We start from the raw sequence: 21,517 nt of genomic DNA on the forward strand, positions 1-21,517 counted from the left end.
TAACTCTTTGTTGCGGGGTCTGTTTTGTGCACTGCAGGGAATTTAGCAGTGTCCCCCACCTCCACTGCCTAGAAGCCAGTAGCATCCCCTGACAACCAAAAATGTCTCTAGACATTATCACATGCAGGGGGAGGGGCACAGAAATCACCCTCTTTTGAGACCTGCTGCTCTAGAGGAAGGAATAGAAATCCCAAGAAGGAGATCCAGGAAGGAGGGGGTGGAACCAGGCTCCAGGGTAGGGAATGGGCAGGATTGGGAGACCAGAGAGAAGAGAGACTTGGAAACGCCCAAAGAGAAAAGAAATTGGGAAAAGAAAGAGTTACTGAATTATGCTTTTCAGATGCTGCTCTGCAGGGTGCCACATAACTCCCTCTTTCATCATCTAAGGAACACCTTCTTCGAAAATCTACACTATTGTGCTTAGAGTATAGGCCAGTGGTGGAGCACCTGCCCAGCATCTTTAAGGTCCTGGTTTTACTCTTAGCATCCCCTAAACAACAGAAAAATTGACATCGCTCATCAGTGCTTTGAGCATCTGCTGTGCCCACCCCTTTCCAGGATGGACAGGTTCCAGTCCAAGAGGCCTGGTTACATTCAGGTTATGCACAAATAGTTACCATTCCAAAGTCTGGAAAAGATTGTACTGAAATTTTTGTTTTGTTTTGTAAAAGGGATTGAACCCAGAGTGCTTAACCACCACTGAGCCACATCCCCGGCAGCCCTTTTTGTATTTTTTAAAATTTTAAGACATGATCTTGCTAAGTTGCTTAGGGCCTCACCAAGTTGCTGAGGCTGGGTTTGAACTTGAGATCCTCCTGCCTCCGCCTCCCGAGCTGCTGGGATTACAGGTGTGTACCACCATACCTGGCCTGAATTTTTAAATATACAATTTTGGACCAATTTAGTATCATCCATCAAATGTCATACTTGATTTCTAGCTACACTTTTTCAGTGAGAGAAGGCATGAGGGAACAACAGGGCAACACCCATGAGCAGATCAGGCATTTGAACACTGTGGATCATGTGCATTGTGGCCAGAAACATTGTGGACTTGGGACTGGATGTGAGTCCCCCCTAACATTCAGATCTCCCATACTGTCTCTCACAGCACCCTGGGAGTTTCCCTCTTAGACAAAGAGTTTGTTTAAAGTCTCCCACCCACGCCATGTCTCTTTCCTTTATCATTTCTGGGCCTGGCACGTGGTGAATGCTCAAAACACATCTGTTAAATGAGTAAATGGATGACATCCTAGAGCACTCCTTACTTCTCTGATCAGCAACTTTCAATTCCCAGATAAAGGCTTGCATCAAAGATCCTTCCTTTGAGAAGCCTTCCTTGATTTCTCCCAGCAGAAACAATTGCGCTATGTACCCACTTGGTCCATAGTCTTATCATGCGTATGTCACAGTATATACTATTTGGCTGTATTCTGCCTCCCCTGCCAGAGCATAAGCTCTCCAAGGAAACTGTGATGTATCATTTTTTTACCCCTCCTACCACCAGTGTTTGGCGCATGGTAGATAATCGATAAATGTCTGCTCAACACAATAATCAATAAATGCTCTCCTCTGTCTCCATTTCAAACCCTAGACATCAGAGTTCAGACACACTGCAGTTCAGGTGCCTTGATAAAACCCAGTAACAAGAGCTATTTTGGAGTCAACTTTCTGGTCCTTGAACACAGGGAAAGAACATTTGCCCAGTCCCTCCAGAAGAGGAGCTGGCCTGATTGGCTGAGGGGCAGGCAGACAAGGTGAAGGTCTGTGATGATCCATGGTCTGAAGGCAGGATGTGTGTGAAGCTTTAGCCCCATCATCTCCCCACTGCTCCAGGGCTCTAAGGAACTTCTCAGGCTTCTCGGTGACTCACCCTGCTCCCACCCATACCCACACTTCTGGATCAGAGCCCTAGGCCAAAACAGAATGTATGCTTGGGAGAAATAGAGCTTACTGCTGAGTTTCTGCAGACTGCTGCCCCTTGTCACTTGGAAAAGGAGTAATCTGCAGACTGCTGCCCCTTGTCACTTGGAAAGGGAGTGTCTACGCTTCCATGTGGCCAGAAGGGGACCCAACATCCAGCACACATGGAATACTGGAGCCTGCTCGCCAGAGCTTCCGGGAGAGGAAGCAGAGCCCAGGCACCTGCAGAGGCTGCTCCAACTGGGCTCTTGAGCTTTGCTGCCTACCTGGCCAAAGGTTGGGGCGAGGGTGCTTTCTGGAGAGGGTCTGTTCCGGGCTGGGCCCTGCTGCTCACTGCAGTCCAGTTGGATCAGGCTGCGGCACTCCGGGTGACAGGTGAATTTACAGTCTGGAGGGAAAGAACCAAAGAGGCATCAGGCACTGGGCAGCATCTCTACTACTTCTGTCCAGAGAAATAACCTGGGCGATCACATTTATTTCCCAGCGGAAGGACAGTGCAAGAGGGCAGTGGCGGGCGGGAGGCAGGTGAAGATGAAGTTCTGTTCCATGGCAGTTAAGTGCTTTACACCTGTACAGACTGCTCTCACCTGCCATACTTTGTGTGACCCTGTAATTGTTACTGTTGGGGCCTTGGGACTTCCTCATGATCAGACCTTCTGGTTCCAGACTGGTCACCAGGGGCCACAGATCCCTGGGAAGAGCTCAAGGTTGCTGGACTTCATTTGGCCAGTCTGGAATCTATGGATTTAGTGGACCTGTCTGTGGCACGAGACTGTGCACAGGTATAGAGGAGGATATGTCTGAAGATGCTTCCAGAGACAAAGCCATTTTCATCAGACCCTGCCCAGTCCAGAAGTGCTGGGGTGGCCACTCTAACCCAGTTGAGATGCTATCAATAAAAACCAAAATTGGGGGAAAATCACACGTTCCATGGACCATGTTCACTTCCATGGAAGCAGTAACTTAATGGCCAGAGTTGAAAAGAGCCTTGGGAACTCCCTTAGAGACAGGGAAACAGGCCCAGAGGTTAAGTGAAGTACCCAGTGACAACTCACAGGGGAGAGCCTGGGCTGCTGATATTTTCCAGCTTCCTCAAGGGCTCCCTCTGGAACCTCTTTGGTAGAAGAGATATGAAGTCAAAGGGGCCAGGAGACAGCGAGACTCAGCCAGGGGAGGGAGGGACGGGGAGAAGGTGGGGGAAAGGAAAGAGTGGAATCAGAAAAAAGCAATACAGGTTGTCTCCCAGGCAAAATGCTCAGATCTGATGTGTAGCGCCCACAGAGGGCTGTGCGTCAGTCAGAGCTGCCTATCCTGGAGTTAGCACAGCTCAGCCAGACAGCCCAGCCATGCAAGTGCCAGAGTCTCTCTTGAATTTCCCTCCTGATGGTGAAGTCTGGTGCATGGCTGGGGAGGGTGGATTTTGTGGCAGGGGACACAACAGCCTGGATTTTCTTGGATAACCTGAGGATTAGGGGGTCACCTGTTTTAGATAGCTTTTTTTGCTGCTGCGACTAAAAGACCTGACCAGAACAACTGTAGAGGAGGAAGAGTTTATTTGAGGGCCCACAGTTTCTGAGGTCCCAATCCACAGACAGCTGGCTTCATTCCATGGGGCTCCAGGTGAGGCGGGCATCATGGTGGAAGAGTGTGGCAGAGGGAAGCAGCTCACATGGTGATCAGAAAGGAGAGAGAGAGAGAGAGAGAAACACTCCACTTTCTGGATACAAAATATATACCTAAAGCCACACCTCCAATTCCCACCTCCTCCAGCCACACACTATCACTTCAGTTACCACTCAGCTCATCCCTATCAGGGAATTAATTCACTGATTGGGTTAAGACTCTCATGACCCAGTCATTCTCCTCTGAACTTTCTTACATTGTCTCACAGGTGAGATTTTTTGGGGACATCTCACATCCAAACCATAACATCACTGTTGGTTGAGAACGGATCAGGCACCCCAAGACTCTTTCCTGCCTTCTAACAAGCTCCCAAAATTCTGCACATTTGGTCTCTTTTTGAAGTACCCATAGCACACTCTACCTTGGGGTAGGGGTGGTGGCTGTTCTTTTGCCCATTCAGTTGAGGAATCTAGGATGAGACCCTCACTCTCCCCCAGCTGCCCTGTTCCCTTACATCCCAAAGATGAGCATCTGGGCCACATTCCTTGTATGGAATGCAGGGGGGTGTCCTGGGAAATGTGGGGACACTCAGGGATTCCAGCAACCAGCAACCTTCTTCCTCCATAGTCTAAAGCTCCTGGCCACTTTCCTGGGATGTCACTTAGAAGCTCTATCACTGTTACGGGTTAGATATGAGGTGCCAGCTCCACCCCTCAAAAGCTCATGCATTAATGCAGGAATGTTCAGAGTCAAAATGACTATATTATGGGAGCTGTAACCAATTCAGTGGATTAATCCATTTGATGGATTAATAATTTGAAAGGACAGATACGGTGTGGCTGGAAGAAGTACATCATTGCGGGGGGTGCCTTTGAGTTTTATACTTTGTCCCTGGTGCCTCCCCCTCCTCCCTCTCTCTCTCTCTCTCTCTCTCTCTCTCTCTCTCTCTCTGCTTTTCAGCTGCCATGAGCTAAACAGTTTTCTTCTACTACATCCTTCTGCCATGATTTTCTGCCTCACCTCAGGCTTCAAGCAATGGAGCTTGACCAACCGTGGACTGAAATCTTGAAACCGTGAGCCCTCAAGTAAACTTTTCTTCCTATAAGCTGTTCTTGTCCAGTATTTTGGTCACAGTGACAAAAAGTTGACTAACCCAACTGCTCATCTCCCTCATGCACCAAGATGAAGTCTGTCAATGTCCTTTCCTTCAGACCCCATAAGAATCTAGGCCTTCCTGACTCTCCTCCACAGAGGACCCTTTTCTCAACTGGAGATGGAATCAGGTGGCCAGTTCTCTGAGGCTTTACCATCCCTACCTGCACTTCTGAATCCCCCCAGTGGAAGATCTCCTGCTCTGCACAGAAACAGCCTAACCCTTCATGGGGGTGGGCACAGAAGGACATGCAGCCAAGTTATTCTGCCTGCAGTGCCCAGAAATACCAAGACTTTTTAGATAATATAACCCTAAGGCCAGAGCCCACAAAGGACAGCATTGTTCCAGGTTCCGGCCCTGGAACACACCTGTAGGGCTCCTGGTCACGCTCTGAAGGATGAAGAATGCTCCAAGGATGCCAAGAAGTGGGAACAAGGAAGTGGAGGAAGGACTGGAGCTCCCTGGCTTCCCAGTGAGCGAGAGCCCGCAGCAGCTCACACCTGGGCAAGGCTTTTGGAAGTAGGAAGCTCTTGTCTCCTCCTCTGAGTGCCTTGTGTGGCTGACATATGCACCCTGTGACTGCCTGTGTCCCGGGTCACTCTTGCAATTCCCATTTCTCCCTTTCTCTCTCTCTCTCTCTCTCTCTCTCTCTCTCTCTCTCTCTTTCTCTCTCTCTCTCTCTTTCTCTCTCTCTCTCTCTGTCATACACACACTCAGAGCACCAAAACCTCAGAAAGATCTCTTTACAGGCCTGACGCTGAGCTGGATGGAGCTGGGAACAGAGAACTCCAGGAGGAGGGTTTGGAAGTCGAGGAAAAGAACTTGGAGGCACTAACGACTTTGTTCCATCAGACCGTATAATCACAGGCTGCAGCAAAGCCACTGAAGTGCGTCTTTGTACTGCCTGGCCCTGGAAACGCCAAGTCAAGGGCTTTGAGGCCAGAGGGATGAAGTCAGAGCCGCATGCCCTTCTCCGGCAGCCTGTGTCCTGCGAGTGGGGAAACCCACGGCATCCATAGACAGGGCTATGTCCCCATGACTGTGTGCTCCACCCCCACAGACCATCCTTCTCTCAGGCAGCTAGACACAGGGGCTGCCCCACTGGCCCCTGCCTTGGTATCCCAACTTCCTCCTCAGCTTTCAGTGAGTGTTCAATCTGGACAAGAGAAGAGAGAGGGACCCTGGGTGGAATAGGGCCACATAGGCCCTCTCTGCACGGCCAGCACCATCATCTCAGGCTACAGCATCCGTGGGCTGAGCTCAGGCGTCCATGTGCCCTGCTGGTCCGAGGGTAAGGATGAGTGAGACAACCCCTGGGGAGCTAGCTGGCTGGGCAGATGGGACCCCACCGTAATATACAACCAATGAGTGCTACAGCCCAAAGCAAGGACCTGACCACGGCACCAGGGTCTGGGAAGGTTGTTTGGACAGACACTTGGGGACACAGCACCCTAGGAAGGTGGGGGCCCAGGAGGCTCTGGGGAGCAGAAACAAGGGATCTAATTATAGGTACCACAGATGTCCTCCTCACAGGGGCCAAGAGCAGGTGGGCTCTGATGTCACTAAATGGTTGGGACAAGGGTCTCACCAAGAAGAGGCAGCAAAAGTTTAGGCGCCAATACTCCTGGGCTCTAAATGTAGTTGTTTTTTTTTTTTTTTTTTTTAAGGAAAAATGACATTTCTTTAGTATTGCCACCTATACGACAGAATTATCCCTCCCCTTCTTTACAGCTTTCCTTCCAGTTACAGCTCCTGTCCCCATTCCCAGGGGATATTTTAAGGAAAATTAACACACTTCCAGGTTGAGAAGAGGGGCCTATGGAAATAGAAGGTGAATGTGAGGAGAAATGATGGGGACAAACCACAATAGAGGCCTCTCTCCCAAGGAAGCCATCATGGTCTGATCCAGGATAGAGGCCCCTCCCTCAGGGCCCAGGCGACATTCATTTCCAACTCCACCAGGACAAAGAACCATGAACTGGGTGGCTCAAAACAACTTCTCGTCTCCCTGTTCTGGAGGCTAGAAGTCCAAACCCAAGTTGCTGGAGGGCCATGCTCCCTCCCAAATACGTAGAGGATCCTCCTTTGCCTCTTCCTGGCTTCTGATCTTTTGCAGGCAGTTTGGCATCCTTGGCCTGGAGCTCAGCACCTCCAAATCCCACCCGCGTCTTCACCCAGTCCGTCTCCTTGTAGGAACGCAAGTCATATTGGATCAGGGTACCACCCCACTCCAGTATTACCTCAAACAATGACACCTGCAACCTCCCTACTTCCAAATAATGTCCCCTCCTGAGGTACTGGGGTTTAGGACTTAAATATGTCTTTTTGCAGGGAGCACAGATCAATTCATGAGGCAGACTCCGGGCCACACTGGGAACTCAGAGCCCTTAGGCCCAAACAGAGAGGGGCTGCCATGGATACCTTCTCCAGAGATCAGCCGTGGACTGGCGGGGCCAGGGGACCCGGGAATGCTGGGCTGAAGCCAAGATGACCACCACCTGACTTTCCCCAAGGGCTCTGCTTCTAGTTTTAAACACCAAGGCCACCACCATAAAGGACAGGGTCAGGCTCACAGGCCATGGCAAACTGTGCTCAGGGACGGCAATTACTTCTCCCACTTCAACCCGGAGGAGCTGAAGCCAGCAGGTGGGACTATGGACTCGGGGACTGTTTTTCCAAAATGCAGACACTGCAGCCTCCCCCAAATCCTCAGAGCTGCCAAAGTTAGTTTCTGGCCTATTCCAGCACCAAATGCATGGATCATGCTAGGCACATACACCACCATGTGATTCTGTGATCCAAATGGCTAATTTTCTGACCCAGAGGGACACCATTGAGAAGAAACCCCTAAGGCCCATTCGCGATGGATGCAGAGCCTGGTTACCAGGAGCCCATATCCCCTGCTGTCACTCCCAGGTCAGGGAACAGCAGCTTCTCACCCTGCATGGACAAAGAGCATTCTGAAGGTGAGGGGAAACAGACAGCCTGTGAATCCAGGAACTTCTGCCCACTCTCCAGGCACCCACAGCCTTCTGGGAGAAGGTCAACCTTTGAACAGAGCTGACCCCCATCCCCTTCCCCACTCTTTTTCAGGACCTGGACTGAGCTATGGTATAATAGACTTTGGGGAAGTCCTGGCCTCCAGTCTCTCCACTCAATCAGCTCTGTGACATTGGGGAAATTGCTAAACTTCTCTGAGCATAATTTTCTCCACTATAAAATGGGAATCATAATAATCAGTTCACAGGGCTACCCTGAGGATGAAAGGGGGTTCTTGATGTCGAGAGGTGCATAAAAGGCATAGAATGTGGAGGTCCCCTGTTAATAGTTACTTTCCCCCTCCCTTCCTCTACTCTGCTATATGGGTTTCCCATCCCATCCCACCAAGCTCCTGGTGTGGAACCTATAGTCTCACCAATCTTCCCCCAGCAGCGACTTCCAAAATAAGCATACAAACAGTTTTTAGTTTGAAAATAATGTGTTAAGTACTACAGGGAAAACTGGAAAAAAATAATATGCATTGGATAATTATAACTTATAGAAGTTTTTAAAAATAAGTGTTGTCCTGATCCTCTTGGGACAGTCCTGGTCAGTGGTGCCTGTCTCCAGTCTTCTCACTGGCATTGGAGACATTGCTCTGAGAATCCCCCGTTCTTTCACTGGGGATCACTCCCCTGGGCCTCTGAGCTGGACCAGCTATGGCGGCTTCTGTAACACCCAGAGGTTCCATCACCCTTTGCTCCCCACCTGGCCCAAGCTGTCCCAGGTCTGCTCCACCCCATGCGGCCCTTGACCATCACCCTATAGCCTCTGCCCTGCCTGCTCCCCTGCCAGGAAAATCCCTCTCTAGCTGCCCCAAGATCGTCCCTTGGACCTCAGACCCTCTCCAGCTGACCCAGTAGTTCCCTTTATAAGCACACGGCCCCTCAATCCTCCATGGCTCCATTCCTGCATTCCACCCTGTCCGCAACCCTTTTCTCCGGCCCCTGCCCAGGGTAGGAGAAGCACACTCACTGTTAAGCATTCAAAAGGGGCTGTATATGAATTGCTTGAGTGAATCATGGGAGGCCCAGTGTTTCAGCTTTGGTTGAAGTGGAGAAACCAAAGTGTGATCTGACACTAGACTTGTGTCCTAACTCTTACTTATCCATTAAGTGGAGGTGATAGCAGTACCTACTTTGTGGGGTTGCTGAGAAAATTAAACGAGACAATTATGTAAACAACAATGCAACCCGGGATACACACTAAAGGTTCAATAAATATTGGCTAGTTGGTTTTTGTTGTTGTTGTTGTTTTGGTACTGGTGATTGAACCCAGAAGCACTTCACACTGAGCCACATCCCTAGCCCTTTTTATATTTTATTTGGAGACAGGGTCTCCCTGAATTACTTAGGGCTAAGTTGCTGAGGCTGGCTTTGAACTCGTGATCCTCCAACTTCAGCTGCCCTAGTCGCTGGGACTACAGGTGTGCACCACCACACCCAGCTATTCTTATTAACTAGCTAAAATCCAAGTTTTAGTCTGGCCAGTAGTCAGGGTGCCAGGCATCTGAGGCCTGCTGGGCACAATCCATCGGGGCCTGGGATCTCCCACAGACTTGTACTGAGTCCTGGTGCAACAGGACCTAACCCTTCCTCTCACCTCCCACCGCACCTTGGTCCTTAGTCTGGGCACAAGTCCCAGGTTTCAGCTCCCTAGAGAGGGGAGGTGCCAGGTGTACCTGGAGACAGGGAAGAAATAACCCTCTTTACCTTGGAGAGGTCCCTCTGCGGCCCTCTGCAACTTCCTTCCTCCCCTCCTTCTGGCTCATCCTCCTTTGACATTTGAAATTCAAAAATCTTGCTCAAGTTTAGGGAAAGAAAACTGCTAAGCAAAGTTGACCATGCCCAGCATTAAAGAGGAGGTGGAGAAGTGTCAGGCAGTGCCTTACTAGTGGCACCAGCTTCCTGCAGGGATCTGTCCTGAGTGCATATTTACTAGGGTCTAAATATTTCTTCACTAAAATGTTCATCGCATCATTGTTTATGATAGCAAAATGCCAGAAATATCCCCATAGCCACCTACAGGGGACTAGTGTACATCTATGATATGGTTTTCAATGAAATACTATATAGCTATTATATAAAACAAAGCAGATCAACATTGGTCCACATGGGAATATGACCACACTATACACTGAAAGAGGAAAAATGTTGTTTTATGACTTAATTGTATAAAATACACATGTACTCATATCTACATTATGCACATAGGTATCTGGAAAAAAGGTTATGTGCTTGCTCTAAGGGTGAGAATGGGATTTTGAGTGTTTTTCCTTATTTCTTGCTTTCTTTGTTATTTTGATTTTTGACTTCTTTCTTTTGTTTTGGGTACTGAGGATTGAACCTGGGGGATTAACCACTAAGCCACATCCCCAGCCCTTTTTATTTTTTAAGACAGGGTCTCGATAGGTTGCTTAAGGCCTCACTAAGTTGATGAGGCTGGCTTTGAACTCATGATCCTCCAACCTCAGCCTCCCTAGTCCAGGGTCTCAATAGGTTACTTAGGGCCTTGCTAAATTGCTGAGGTTTGTAATCCTCCTGCCTCAAGTCCAAGCCACTGGTATTACAGGAATGCACCACTGCGCCTGGTCCACAATTTCTTTATAATCTCAGCCCCTGCACATACATAGCCTCTGCATTACCAACATCCTGCACTGGGGTGGTGCATATGTCACAGTGGATGATCCCACAGGGACACACCATTCTCACCTGAGCACATTTTACATTTGGGAAAGAACCTTTTAAAAAATACTTTCAGTTTTTGATGGACACAGTACCTTTATTTTATTTATTTATTTTTATATGGTGCTGAGCATAGAACCCAGTGCCTCACACATGCAAGGCAAGCACTCTGCCACTGAGCCACAACCTCAGCCCCACAGTTTACATTTGGGTTCACTCTTTGTGCTGTACGTTCTCTGAACCCGGACATGCATGCGCTCTGATAGTACATACAGAGGAGTTGCACTTCCCTAAATATACCTGCTCGCCCTGCTCATCCCTCTCTACCCCACCCCCTGGCATAGGCTTATCCTTAACTGTTTCCATAATTTTGCCTTTGCTGGAACATCGTATAGTTGGAATCATACTGTAGAGAGCTTTTTCAGGTTGGCTTTTTCACTGAGAAATGTGGATTTTTTTTATTCTTATTTTTTATTGATTTTTTTAAAATGACAACAGAATGCAATTATAATTCTTATTACACATATATACCACATTGTTTCATATCTCTGTATATAAAGTATGTTGACACCCAATTCGTGTCTTCATACATGTACGTTGGGTAATGATATCTGTCACATTCCACCATGCTTGCTAATCCCCTGGATTTAAGTTTCCTTTCTTGATTTTATTTATTTTTGGTGGGGAGGGTATCAGAGATTGAACTCAGGGGCACTCAACCACTGAGCCACACCCCCCATCCCTATTTTGTATTTTATTTCGAGACAGCGTCTCACTGAGTTGCTTGGTGCTTCACTTTTGCTGAGACTGGCTTTGAACTTGTGATCCTCCTGCTTTAGCCTCCGAGTCGCTGGGATTACAGGTATGTGCCACTGTGCCTGGCTCCGGCCTTTCTTTATGATTTGATAGCTCGTCTCCTTTTATTGATGCATAATATTCCATTATCTGGATGTACCAGGGTTGTTTTTGTTGTTGTTGTTGTTGTTTGTTTGTTTTGTTTTGTTTTATCTTCTCACCTAATGGAGGACATCCTGGCTGCTTCCACATTTTGACAGTTCTAAACAAAACTGCTGCAAGCATCTGTGTGCAGGTTTTTGTGTGGATATGTTTCAACTCCTTTGTCTATCCCTGTTTTAAGGATGAGAAAATTGAGACTTGAAGAGTTTAAGTAACACACTGACAGTTTTACAGCTAGCAAGTGGCAGGGTTGGGTGTGGAAATCCATCATACCTGGCTGCTTCTCAGTAGCCGTTTTCTCATTCAAAGGTCCATTCCTCAGAGCTGTTCCCCAACTTGGTCCTAGACCCCCTATACTGCACTGCTGGAGGCTACGAATGGGCTTCTGTGGGGATGGGGTTAGATGGCCTGAGACCAGAAAGAACCTGTGTTGGAGGGTTTTGAGCTAGGAGAGCTTTTTCCACTGCCCAGAAGTAACAGAGAAAGTGTCCCTCCCCAGGTTCCCACCCTGTCCTTGGAGGGTTTGGGAAGGGCCAGTTCATACCTGAATAGAACCTCCCAGTTAAGCCAGCTCTGGAGGCTGCCAGGACCTGGGAGTTTCTGAACCACCGTCCTGTCTGCCTGTCCTAGACTGGCCTCCAAGACCAGTCCTCCAGGACCCTTCTGCCTCTGGAACGCCACCTCTGGGAGACTCTAAACTACAGAGGCAGTAGCCAGAGGTTCTCATCCTGAGCTCCCAGGGCACCTACAACAGAGAAGCCATTTCTTTGACCAAGGTCCAGCACCAGAAAGAAGCTGGATCTTGGTCTCCCCCACTTGAGCACACCCACCCTCTGCAATCCTGCTCTCCAAGACATTAGAATAGACTTGGGGTTCCCAGCACCAGCTGCCCCACAGATTTGCATTAAAGTGCACCAACTCATCAGCTGTAAATCAGAAATCCTCCATCACTGCTTGACGTGTATGTTAGAGGTCTTTGAGAACAGGTGCAAGGGATGGAACACTCAATCTGGGGTGGGGTAATGGAAAGAATCTGGCCTATGGAATGACAGGGGCCTGGATTTGAACCTGAGCCCTGCCTCTAATTGGACACGAGAGACATAGGCAATTCACCTTGCTTAAATATGGAATTTATTTGGTCTTAATTTCCTCGTCTGCGAACTATGATTAACAATATCTTACTTGTGGGCAAATAATTGCCAAATTAGAGAGAATGTATATAAAGCATCTAATGGTGCAGTGGCTGGCACTTAGTAAGTACTCGATAAAAGGCAACTGCCTTTTCAAAACTCCTGAGTCTGGATACCTGATTTCCAGCTGACTCAGCATCTGATGCCAGTAAAAACCCCTTGATTTTCAGGTTCTCTTCTACTGGATTAAGGTATTCTGAATCCTACAACTGGCCAGCTCACCTATGCTCCTCCCACATGCCTCCCTCTAAGTTCTGCCTGGGGTGGGTCCAGAGGAACCGGGCAGGGGGGATGGAAGACAGGTCAAGTTGGTGGGTTGTGGAGAGACTGTGATTACCAAGCTCAGAGGTCTGTAGCCCCTGCCAAAACCAACATGACCTACACGTTTTCCATACTCCTGGCTAAATTCCTAGTTAGGAGGCCAGCAGCTAGGGAATGGAAAGTCCTGGGGTCGGGCAGCCAGCTCAGGACATCTGCATCTTAATATTTCCAGGAAGGAGTCTGAACCCCAGCCCTCTTGAGACCCTATACTATAGCTCCTTGTTTCAAAAGACAGACCACCCTTGAAGGCTCTCAGCAACCCCTGCACTAGCCCAGAGGACCTAAAGGCACAAAACTGTCCCTTCCCACTATGAAACCCTGACTTCAATTCCAACACACACACAGAGAATATGCCAGGGAGAGAGCCAGGAGCCAACAGGAAAGGTCAATGTAACAGTAAGACAAGAGACCTAGAACTCTTAGGTCAGAGATTGCTGTCCCTCCTATAGGCAGGCGGGCAGCTGGCTGGGCAGGGGCTGCTGACTCTGGGAAAAGCCAGGGTATACACCTGAATGTGGTCAACTTTGGATCTGACATTCAGCTCCCATGTAAAACAGAGGGTTGGGCTGGGTGGGACCCACTGAAGCTGGTCCTCCAGGTTGGGTTGGGGAGGGAAAGTGCTGGAGAGGTGGGGTGGAGACTGGGTGAACCAAGGGCAAAAATCTGCTGCGTTGTTACTCAGCAGATATTAAAGCAGATATCAAAACTCCCTGCCATGCTGGTCCCTACATCTAATATCTCAGTTTCTAATTCCCCAAGATGGGCCTCTTGTCACATTCTCAAGCAGGCTGGGTGTCTTCTGTACCCCTCCTCCCAGACATACCCAGCTGGCCTGGCAGAAGTTGGGCGCCCAGGCGGGCCTGCAGAGGCATAACCCTGCCCCACGTGGGTGGGTGTGGGTGGGTGCGCCTCTCAGGCAGCATATTAATCATCCATTTCCAACACGACCACAGGTCCCCAGGCTGGCAATACCAGCAGAGGCAGGCGCTGTGGCCAGGCCAGGCTGGGTGCATGGAGCGGGTTGTTTGGGGAGGGAGACAGGACAGTTCACAACGAGTTCAGACAGATCATTCAGGAAGGCAGTGGAGGGGCAGGCAGTGCTCACTGTGTGCCTGGTGACTTGGGGACCAGGATCTGACCACAGGGCATCTTATTCCCTTGGCTGGTTCCATACCACTTCACTCTTTGGGGCTCTGTACCCTGAAGCATGCCTCCTATATTGCCCTGTGTATATTTTACAAAATCATAAGGAAATTGAACAGCATTGTGTCAGTTTTAGCAACTCATGCTTCAGTTTCAGAGAACAGGATTAACTGATGCCCTGCTGACAATCCTGGACCACTCCTTCCCATCTCTTCCATACCAATCCCCCAGACTTTTTCCCTCTATTTTTGATATTTCCAACATTTATATCATTTTATGTAGTTTCAACTATAATGCCATAGCTGTCAAGATTTGCTTTACTTTTAGGGGTGGGGACTTTGCTCAGTGGTAGGACACTCTGGGTTCAGTCCTCAGCACCAAAATAAAATAAAATCAGCTATATTTTTAGATGAATTCAGTCCTGTTAAAACAGCTAAACTTTTTACTTTAATTCATCTTTTGGTTGACTCTATTTCGGAGCATACGTATGTTTTTTAAACACAATATGTTTCCTAATGACACTGTATGTGCCTGCTCTATGATAGGGCCTCATGCAGTATAGTTGTTGATGACAGCGATGAGGAGGAGAATGTGGAGGGGACAGGGTGAGGTGGGCAGGTCTGCCAGGTCTGCAGGCCCTCGTGTCACAGAGCATCCCTGAGAATCCCTCCTTGGCCAAGAATGGCTAGAAATGGTGGATTTGGAGAAGAATAGTCAAAGTAAATGGTTTGAGGTAAGGGGCCCTGGTGAGCAAACCAAATATGCAAATGATTGGAGAGATTTGTCATCTGGACCCTCTGACACTCTGAAAAGGTCAAAGTCATATTTAGGACATAGACATGCAGCTAGAAATGTAGTGACACAGCACACTTTCGGAACAGGGCAGTTCAAGTGCGCACCCATCAGGACACACATCCTCAGAGCATTAAGTTTTCTACATGATTTTGTCTCCTGTCTTTCCACATCTACCTAGTTCCTGTCCAGATTTTCATTTGTGCGTGCATGCATTTACTGAGGGCCTACCCTAGGCCAGGCTGGCAGCAGAAACAACCAGCTGTATGATTTGGTGTTACAGGAAGAAGTGTTTGAAAGGGTTCTATAGAGACAAAGAGTTCAAAACAATATAACCTGCTTTGATTGTCACAAGAAAAACAGAGATCCTATTGCCAGAGCACCTCAAGGAAATTAAAAAAAAAAAAATTTTTGAACCATAGTAGACAGCTAGGTGTAAGGGAATTTAATAAATAGTGACAAGCCCACAGTGTCCAAAGCTAGCACAGAGCTGACAGATACCCTTTCGACCTCAGCCTGGTCTGGAGGGGCCTCCCCTGCTCTAGGCATGTGTCACTCTGGGTGTACGAGAGATAAAGCAGCAGAGGTCCCCAACCCAGCTCTGGTCCTCTCCACCCATCCCTGGGGACCCTGAGAAGATAGAAGGGGTTCCTGAGTAGCTGGTAGAGAAGGGCCTGGGTTCTAGTAGTGAGAGGCATGTATGGAAAGATGGAAAGAGTAGTTATGGGAGTTTTTGGGGGTTTGCTTTTTTTTTTTTCTTTTAAAGCAGAAGGGGCAAAAGGCAGCCTCACTTCTCAGTAACCTGAAGTACATGTTTGGTAGTGTCCCACAGACCCTAAAGATATGGACAGCCACGCAGGCCTGGGCAGATGCTGAGTGCAGGGTGGCAGATGTGCAGATATGAATGCACACACAGGTGCGTGCACACAGGTATGTGTGGTCTGAGTGCCAGAAGGTCACAGAGGCAGACGGGTTCAGTTCAAGAGACGACTAGTTTACTGCATCCAACTGGTTTTCCCACCTGCTTTGATGTCACTTGCAGCCATTCAAAGTGCCAACTGCCAACCAGGTGAGGCAGATTTTTCGCAGTGAGAGAAAAGTAAATAGATGACGTCTGTGGCCAGCTCTCTGTGCCAGAGACACACAAAGCCTTCCTCACAGCTGCATCTCTGCAGCCAGGACCCCTGGAGACTTCTGGAGAGACCTAGGCCTGTTTTTCGCTGACCCCTTAGCAGCCTTTTAGAATGATATATGACGTGCTCCTTGGTGACATGCTTGTTTTAGCTCCTAATGACACCCGGTGGGCTAATCTGGCTTTGCCTGTTAATTATGTGGTGTGGTAAACTCAATGACAGGAATTTTTCCAGAGAAGGTGTTTAGGAGTTTCATGTCCCTCCTCCACTTTTGCCTGGATAATCTTCAAGTCCTACATCTTCTCCTGAGATGCAGGCAGCCCACTTTGGACCAGGGGTGAAGGAAGAACAGACAGCCATGTTGGAGGCTTGTCCATTGGGGGAACAGTCACTACAAGTCTACCTGGGAGCACTCAATACTGGAAGAGCCCAATGACGGGCCAGCGGGGTGCTGGGCATCACATCAGATGTTTACCTCCAAAGTCACATTTAACCTACCCAACACCACTTTGTTCCTTTCCATTACATGGAAATTACAAAGCTCAGTGAAGTGAATCTCTACAAGGGGGACCTGAAAGGCCAGAAACTGATAACTCCAGGATCTGTACTCAAGGGGGCCTGGTTCCTTGTCCATTTTCTTAAATGCCACACCCCGGTTGCTCATGGAGTCCTGTGCAGGAGGTGGAGTCATGTCAGAAGTCCACTGCTCCGTCATCTTTGAGCCTACCGTCTTATTCCCTCTCCTTGCATCAGTGAAGTTCAACCGCTCTCACAAGCCAGCACATCATATCGGCAGAGCAGTATTTGCCCTTAACTTAAGGCTGCCACTCCAGGTCAGATTGATTTTATTAAACCTATAACTCATTGGGCTGAAGAGCAAAGAGGCAAGGAAATGATCTGTTGAATAATAGATCTAGAATAATAGTAATTACAGAATAGAATAATAATAATTCTTAGAGAAGGGGTTGGGGAGAGAAAGAGAAAGAGAGGATGAACATGAACCCACTACAGAGTATTTAAATTTAAATTGAGAAACTCAGTAACCAAGTCTCTTCCTAGTGAGGGTCACAGTAGGTAGAGGCTATTGATGAGGACAAGTTATTCAGACTGGATAAAGAATATTTGCCCCCAAATGGGGACTGGTCTAGTTGAATTAAAATTCTCCCTTCTCAAGTGGTAAAGCCTTCATCAGAAATATATCTTTCATTGTCAAAATTCGATTGCCCTTTTAAACACTGCCTCCAGAAACTTAGCTCAGTGATGACATTTCATTTTGGTTCCACCCCTAAGACTTAGTGTTGTGACCCAGCTGGAACCCCACCTATTCCTGAATGTATATGAGAATGGCGTAGAGACAAGTGGGGTAGGAAACTGGTAGGAAAGCTTATGCACTCCAAAGACTTCCAACCAGCAAGGAGAAGCAGTTAAGGTTGCTACAGTGAGCAGATCCAGTTGCAAAGGGTTTGGGGCCTGGTTGTATGGCAACAATCTTTGACAAGAGGCCCTACTTTTCTATGCTGCCTCATCTATTAAACAGAATAACCTGTTTGCTATTCCTGCCATACATGGATCTGGAGAAGTGAAAGGTATTAAAGACAAACAAATATGAATGTTTTGAGTCTTTAGCAGACAGTGCTAGAGAAACAGAAGAGGCGGGAAACACCATGATACAGCAGAAAGAACCCAAGGCTGGAGGGCAGGCGCCTGGAACCCCAGTCCCGGTGCTGCCACCAACAGGGTTTTGTAGGCCTCAGGAAAAAGGACAGAGGGAGAGTGGAAGATACAGAGATAACCTGTCTTGCTACTCATCCCTGTGCCAGGCCCGGTTATCCTTTCCCAGGTAGGGACCATTCTCAGCCTAATTAGTGCTTAGAGAAGGAAACCAGTGCCTGAGGCCGGGATTCTTGTGAGCTCTTCCACCCATCAGCCACCAGCCAGCCAGAGCCACGCTAGCACCTCCACAAACCACACAGGTGAGGAAGTTTTGCTTAGGAAATGTCACTGCCTTCAAGTCCTGGGCAGGCTGACGCAGCAACCTGGCAAAGTCTGACTCCTCTCTGAGCCACAGGATGAGTAGAATGGAAAACAGTGGCCTTCCAAGGTACCCAGATTCCATCAGCCTGGGGACCCTAATTACGATGACCGCTTAGTCCTAATTCCCACCTCAGAAAAGGTTGTTAAAATTCATGGCCAATCCAAGGCTTCTGACTGTGCCCTTCCAGTCTGCCTGCTCACTCTAAGCCAGCCAAGGGCCAGTACTGGTGTCCTGGTCCCAAGAGAGTCAGGAGGGCAAGGCGTGGTGCGGTACTCAGCATCAATACCAGGCTGCCTGGAGGACCCTGCACTCCTTTCCTGTGAGAAAAGCTACTAGGCAGAAGCCTGGGAGCCCAAGCACCCCTGCAGACTGCTAGCTGGAGCAGCCAGGACCTACCTGGAGCCCGCCGGGCCTCGAACCTCTGCAGGACCTGGAGCTTCTCTGACAGTGAGAAGCTCTTCTTCGGGAGCCTGCAGAAGAGCCGCTGGAGGCGCACAGTGACCCGACCGAAGCAGGCAGCGGCTGCCTCCTCATCCTGGCCCTCAGTCATCTGGTCTGCAGATCAATAGCTCTTCTCTAGGTCTGGCGTCAGAGTTGGGTGCCCAGTGGGAGAGTCCCGGACCCCGGGGAGGACTCTGGGCTTCATGTGACCTGGACAGGCACCTGGGACTGCAGGCTCCTGCACCAGCACAGACTGACCAATGCTGCCTCCTTCCCTCCACCTCCCCCAATGGAAAACTTTCTATTTCTGGGGCTTTTAACTTGATAAGATAAAAATTCCCCCACCAAACAGGCTGCAGGAAAGAGCCTGCCCGAGCCTCACTTCTCAGTCGCGCCTGAGTCTGAAAATCAATGTCTCCAAAGTTTCAACGGATGACAGAAGTGATCGGTTACTTCACACCACGTGCCTGGCCCAGGAGCTCGTTAATGGATTTCTTTGGGGGTTGGTGGATTAATAATGCTTCACCAGCTATCTGGACTCCTAAGGGACCACCTGGGGTTAACTCATGTCCTCCCATGCTCATCCAAAGGGGGAAGGGCCCACAAGGAGGCCATGAGGCTTTGAGAGCGTCAGATCATTCATCTGAGATCAGATACCTGAGCCCAGAGGAGTTGACATGCACAAGGATGTGACCCTAAGGACTTCAGGAGGGGAGGACACAAAAGGAGAAAAGAATAGTCTCTCACAAAAAAAAAAAGGAAAAAGTGTCAAACTCTTGTCCTAAAATGATGCTTACAGGGTTTCCCTTCACTCTGACCCAGAAGAGGTCAAGCATTAGAGGAAAAGTCCACTGCCCAGGACAAGACAGAGCACAGGCACACGACAAGCAGCAGAGCCTTTCAGAAGGCCACTGGAGACGGGTGCCAGCTCCCAGGCTGCTCAGAGATCCCAGGCTCCACCTACAAACAGCCAATGAAGGAGGGACACAAAGGACACAAATCTCGGAGGACTTGCACACTCATAGAATCCTGGTGGAAGGTTCATGTACACATCTGTGCTCTGGTCACCTAGTGTCAGGTCCAGGGAGCTAGCACTTCTGAGTTCAGATGTGAGCCACAGTGTTCCCCATGCAGCCACCAACCTCTGGCTCAGCTCCCTGTGCTGTCATTTTCCCCAAGGTCAAAGAGAACACTGAAGGGCATCCTATCCCAAAGGCCAACATCCTCAGAAGAGAATATCGGTAGAACAAACCTAAGCTGCACTCTGATCCCCCAACGAGGCTCCTGGGTCACCTGGCCTTCTCAGAGAAATCTGACCAGGAGGTCCCCATCTAGATCACCCACCCTATGGGTATTATATTGCTCAGCACTTGGTGCAGTAGCAATAATGTCACAATGTTTACAGGTTACAGGTCATTTATTTAATATGCCACCCTTGCTCAGGCCTGGACACTGTTTTCTTCTCCCTAATGCTTTCTCGGGGAGAGCAGGATACCTATAGGAGTGGGCGGCTTTAGTTTATCGAGCAGCCTTCACATTAGAAAAGCATCGTAAATGAGTCCAGATCCTAAAAGAGTCCATCAAGCCAGGGGTAAAAGCCAAGGTTCCCTGAGATCTCCATGAGGGTCCAGGAATTCCTGGCTGCCCCGGGTTCTTTTCTCAGTAGGCCTCAGAGAGAAGAGCACATGTGCTTGGGGGGGACTTTTAAATATGAGCAATGGGGGGAATCCCTCCTGAATGCCCCATTGGGACTCGAGGATAGACTGACCTCACTTCTCTTTTCTCCTCAATTCAGAGATTTCCTTCCTTCCTTTCTTTCTTTCTTCTTTCATTAATGTGATAGGGATGGAACACAGGGCTTGGTCCACACTAGGCAAGTGCTCTACCACTGAGCTGCACCCGCAGCCCCACAAAACAATTCTTTAACAGATCAAGCCATTGGAGAAGCCAGCAGGAAAGAACTGGAAGAGTCTGGGGATAGGACTTTGGGAGGCTCTAGACTCTTCACTCTAGATCTTTTAGAAACTAGATCAATGTTTCACTGCGGGGATGGGCTGCGAGGAGCACCACCTACAGGCAGGGGAATGTCTGCAATGATCTCTCACCGCCCTGATGTTCAAGCATTAACTAGATAACCTCCTTGATGAAGCAGGAGTCGGCCAAGGGCCAAGAGAATTTGAAGCAACAAACTTCACCATCTTAAGGATGGGGGCTACAATATATTCTCACCTTGAAATTCTCTCCTTCTAGAAAGCTACCTCCAGATTGCTTTTAAAAACAGTCCCCACTAGAATACACAGTCACTGACAGCATGCTCCATCCATCCTCTCAAAACTCTCAGGTTACAGCTGGAATTTTCTGTTCCGTTTAAACACTAAGTCATCTCTGGGGCTTTTGGACTTTTAATACTTTCCTCAGTTGAAGAAAAGAAATAATTGCTTCAACAGAAACCACCAAATCTCCAACTTCCATTCAACTTGGATGAAAAAAAAAACGACTTCCTTCAAGTAAGCCAGGAAAGTGGGCGATGGTACCTGTCCCAACTGTGAACCTGACTTGGGGCAATACACAGAGGCAGAGTTGCTCTTTCCCACGGGGCCACACCACTGCCTAGGATTAGAGCTAGAGGTCCATTTTCCAGTCCCAAGCTAACCCTTCTCACCCTAGCTGTCCCTTCTAGAATCGGATTTCCCTAGTCTGCTGATTTCCCTTCAGTTCCTGGCTAGTCCTATGTCATGAACTCCAACAGCTGGGTCATGGCAGGGAGGAGGCAGGGAACAGGAAAGATATTCTACCTGCCTCTCCCTGCCTAGTGTCTGCACTGTCCTGACACCAACGGGAAGGGTGGGAACCAGGGACACTCACTTGTTTCTTTCATCCTGGGATTTAGAAAAACTTCAGCCTTTGTTTGAAGATCTTATGATTTGTGCATGCTGAAGATCCACTTAAACACGGAATATTGAAATTCAGCCAACTCTCAAGTATCCAGGCACTGGCTGGTGGCCTTGCATCTGGATCACAACCCCTTGGCACTTCCTTTTCTTCCCCGTACCTCTTTCTATTATTATTATTATTACTTTGGACAT

The 21,517-nt window shown here is 48.7% G+C and overlaps 1 protein-coding gene across 1 annotated transcript in view; it reads right to left on the minus strand.

Moving 5' to 3' along the window:
• Rassf5 (Ras association domain family member 5) overlaps nucleotides 1-21,517 on the minus strand; it is a 67,874-nt gene that overhangs the window by 38,530 nt on the left and 7,827 nt on the right. Inside the window, exon 2 of the mRNA XM_076831393.1 lies at nucleotides 2,187-2,308. Coding sequence (XP_076687508.1) covers nucleotides 2,187-2,308 — 122 coding nt within the window. The remainder of the gene's footprint in view (nucleotides 1-2,186; nucleotides 2,309-21,517) is intronic.

The sequence above is a fragment of the Callospermophilus lateralis genome, chromosome 13, assembly GCF_048772815.1.
Source record: "Callospermophilus lateralis isolate mCalLat2 chromosome 13, mCalLat2.hap1, whole genome shotgun sequence".
Taxonomy (NCBI): domain Eukaryota; kingdom Metazoa; phylum Chordata; class Mammalia; order Rodentia; family Sciuridae; genus Callospermophilus; species Callospermophilus lateralis.